Source organism: Oncorhynchus masou, unplaced genomic scaffold (assembly GCF_036934945.1).
Source record: "Oncorhynchus masou masou isolate Uvic2021 unplaced genomic scaffold, UVic_Omas_1.1 unplaced_scaffold_17220, whole genome shotgun sequence".
Taxonomy (NCBI): domain Eukaryota; kingdom Metazoa; phylum Chordata; class Actinopteri; order Salmoniformes; family Salmonidae; genus Oncorhynchus; species Oncorhynchus masou.
The window spans coordinates 1-1,969 of NW_027007392.1; the positions used below are offsets into that span (position 1 = coordinate 1).

General features: G+C 41.0%; 1 protein-coding gene across 1 annotated transcript; it reads left to right on the forward strand.

Annotated features, from left to right (window-relative positions):
* Positions 1-805: 805 nt before the first annotated feature.
* On the forward strand, positions 806-1,803 carry LOC135532093 (coronin-2B-like; the record flags this gene model as incomplete). Its single annotated transcript, XM_064959732.1, has 3 exons — positions 806-1,010; positions 1,274-1,364; positions 1,635-1,803. Coding segments are annotated over exons 1-3 (368 nt in total), but the record flags the coding sequence as incomplete, so codon positions are not given.
* Between the last annotated feature and the right edge of the window lie 166 nt (positions 1,804-1,969).

Sequence of the window (1,969 nt, forward strand, 5' to 3'; positions counted from 1 at the left end):
GTAATGTTATACAGAACATCTAAGGTAATGTTATACAGTAACATCACTATGGTGATGTCTAAGGTAATGTTATACAGTAACATCACTATAGTGATGTCTAAGGTAATGTTATACAGTAGCAGGACTATGGTGATGTCTAAGGTAATGTTATACAGTAACATCACTATAGTGATGTCTAAGGTAATGTTATACAGTAACATCACTATAGTGATGTCTAAGGTAATGTTATACAGTAACATCACTATAGTGATGTCTAAGGTAATGTTATTCAGTAGCAGGACTATGGTGATGTCTAAGGTAATGTTATACAGTAACATCACTATAGTAATGTCTAAGGTAATGTTATACAGTAACATCACTATAGTGATGTCTAAGGTAATGTTATACAGTAACATGACTATGGTGATGTCTAAGGTAATGTTATACAGTAACATGGTGATGTCTAAGGTAATGTTATACAGTAACATCACTATGGTGATGTCTAAGGTAATGTTATACAGTAACATCACTATAGTAATGTCTAAGGTAATGTTATACAGTAACATCACTATAGTGATGTCTAAGGTAATGTTATACAGTAACATCACTATAGTGATGTCTAAGGTAATGTTATACAGTAACATCACTATAGTAATGTCTAAGGTAATGTTATACAGTAACATCACTATAGTGATGTCTAAGGTAATGTTATACAGTAACATCACTATGGTGATGTCTAAGGTAATGTTATTCAGTAGCAGGACTATGGTGATGTCTAAGGTAATGTTATTCAGTAGCAGGACTATGGTGATGTCTAAGGTAATGTTATACAGTAACATCACTATGGTGATGTCTAAGGTAATGTTATTCAGTAGCAGGACTATGGTGATGTTTAGGGTACCTCCATTCCCTCCTCAGGTGTGATGCCTAAGCATGGGCTGGACGTAACGGCCTGCGAGGTGTTTCGCTTCTACAAGCTGGTGACGCTGAAGGGGCTGATCGAGCCCATCTCCATGATAGTACCAAGGAGGGTCAGTGTCAGTAGGGATGCCCTTCTCCCTCTCACTTCATATTGCAGTGTTTCTCGATTCATTACTGGAAAGACCTGCACTAACACATCACATCTTTGTTACAGACCTGCACTAACACATCTCATTCATCTTATCCAGGGCAGTTGAATCAGATGAAATGTTGAATCAGTGCAGGGTCGGAACAAACATGTGCACCCTTGGGAATAAACAGAGATCTGAAAGTATTGGAACATGCTCTCAGTCTGTCTCTCCTGGTGTTGCAGTCAGAGACGTACCAGGAGGACATCTATCCAATGACGGCAGGGACCGAGCCTGCCCTCTCAGCCAATGACTGGTTGAGTGGTATCAACCGAGGTACAGTGCATGCCACATGTATCTGTAGTTTGAATATTCAGTACACCTTATGATATAGTCCTAGTCGTGGGAGAGGAAATGTTTACATCAATATATAGTGTGTGTGTGTAGTGTACATAGCACATTTTCATGAAGTTCGTGTGTGTGTGTGTGTGTGTGTGTGTGTGTGTGTGTGTGTGTGTGTGTGTGTGTGTGTGTGTGTGTGTGTGTGTGTGTGTGTGTGTGTGTGTGTGTGTGTGTGTGTGTGTGTGTGTGTGTGTGTTTGTGCAGACCCAGTGTTAATGTCCCTGAAGAAGGGCTACCAGAAGCCCAACCAGCTGGTGTTCAAGGCACCGGTGAAGGAAAAGAAAGGTGTGGTGGTCAACGGCATTGACCTGCTGGAAAACGTGCCACCCAGGACAGAGAACGAGGTGTGTTCATCAGATAACTGTAGATGGAGGTGTGGGTGGCTGAATGGATAAATGTAAAGAAAAGGGAGAGAAGGAAGAAGGTTAGTTGGTGGGTGGTGAGTGTATTAAACACTACTTGGAATGGGGTGCAAATGCTCAAATGACTTCCTGAGCACAATTACAGACTATGGTCTATAGCCTGCTATCTTTGTGGAC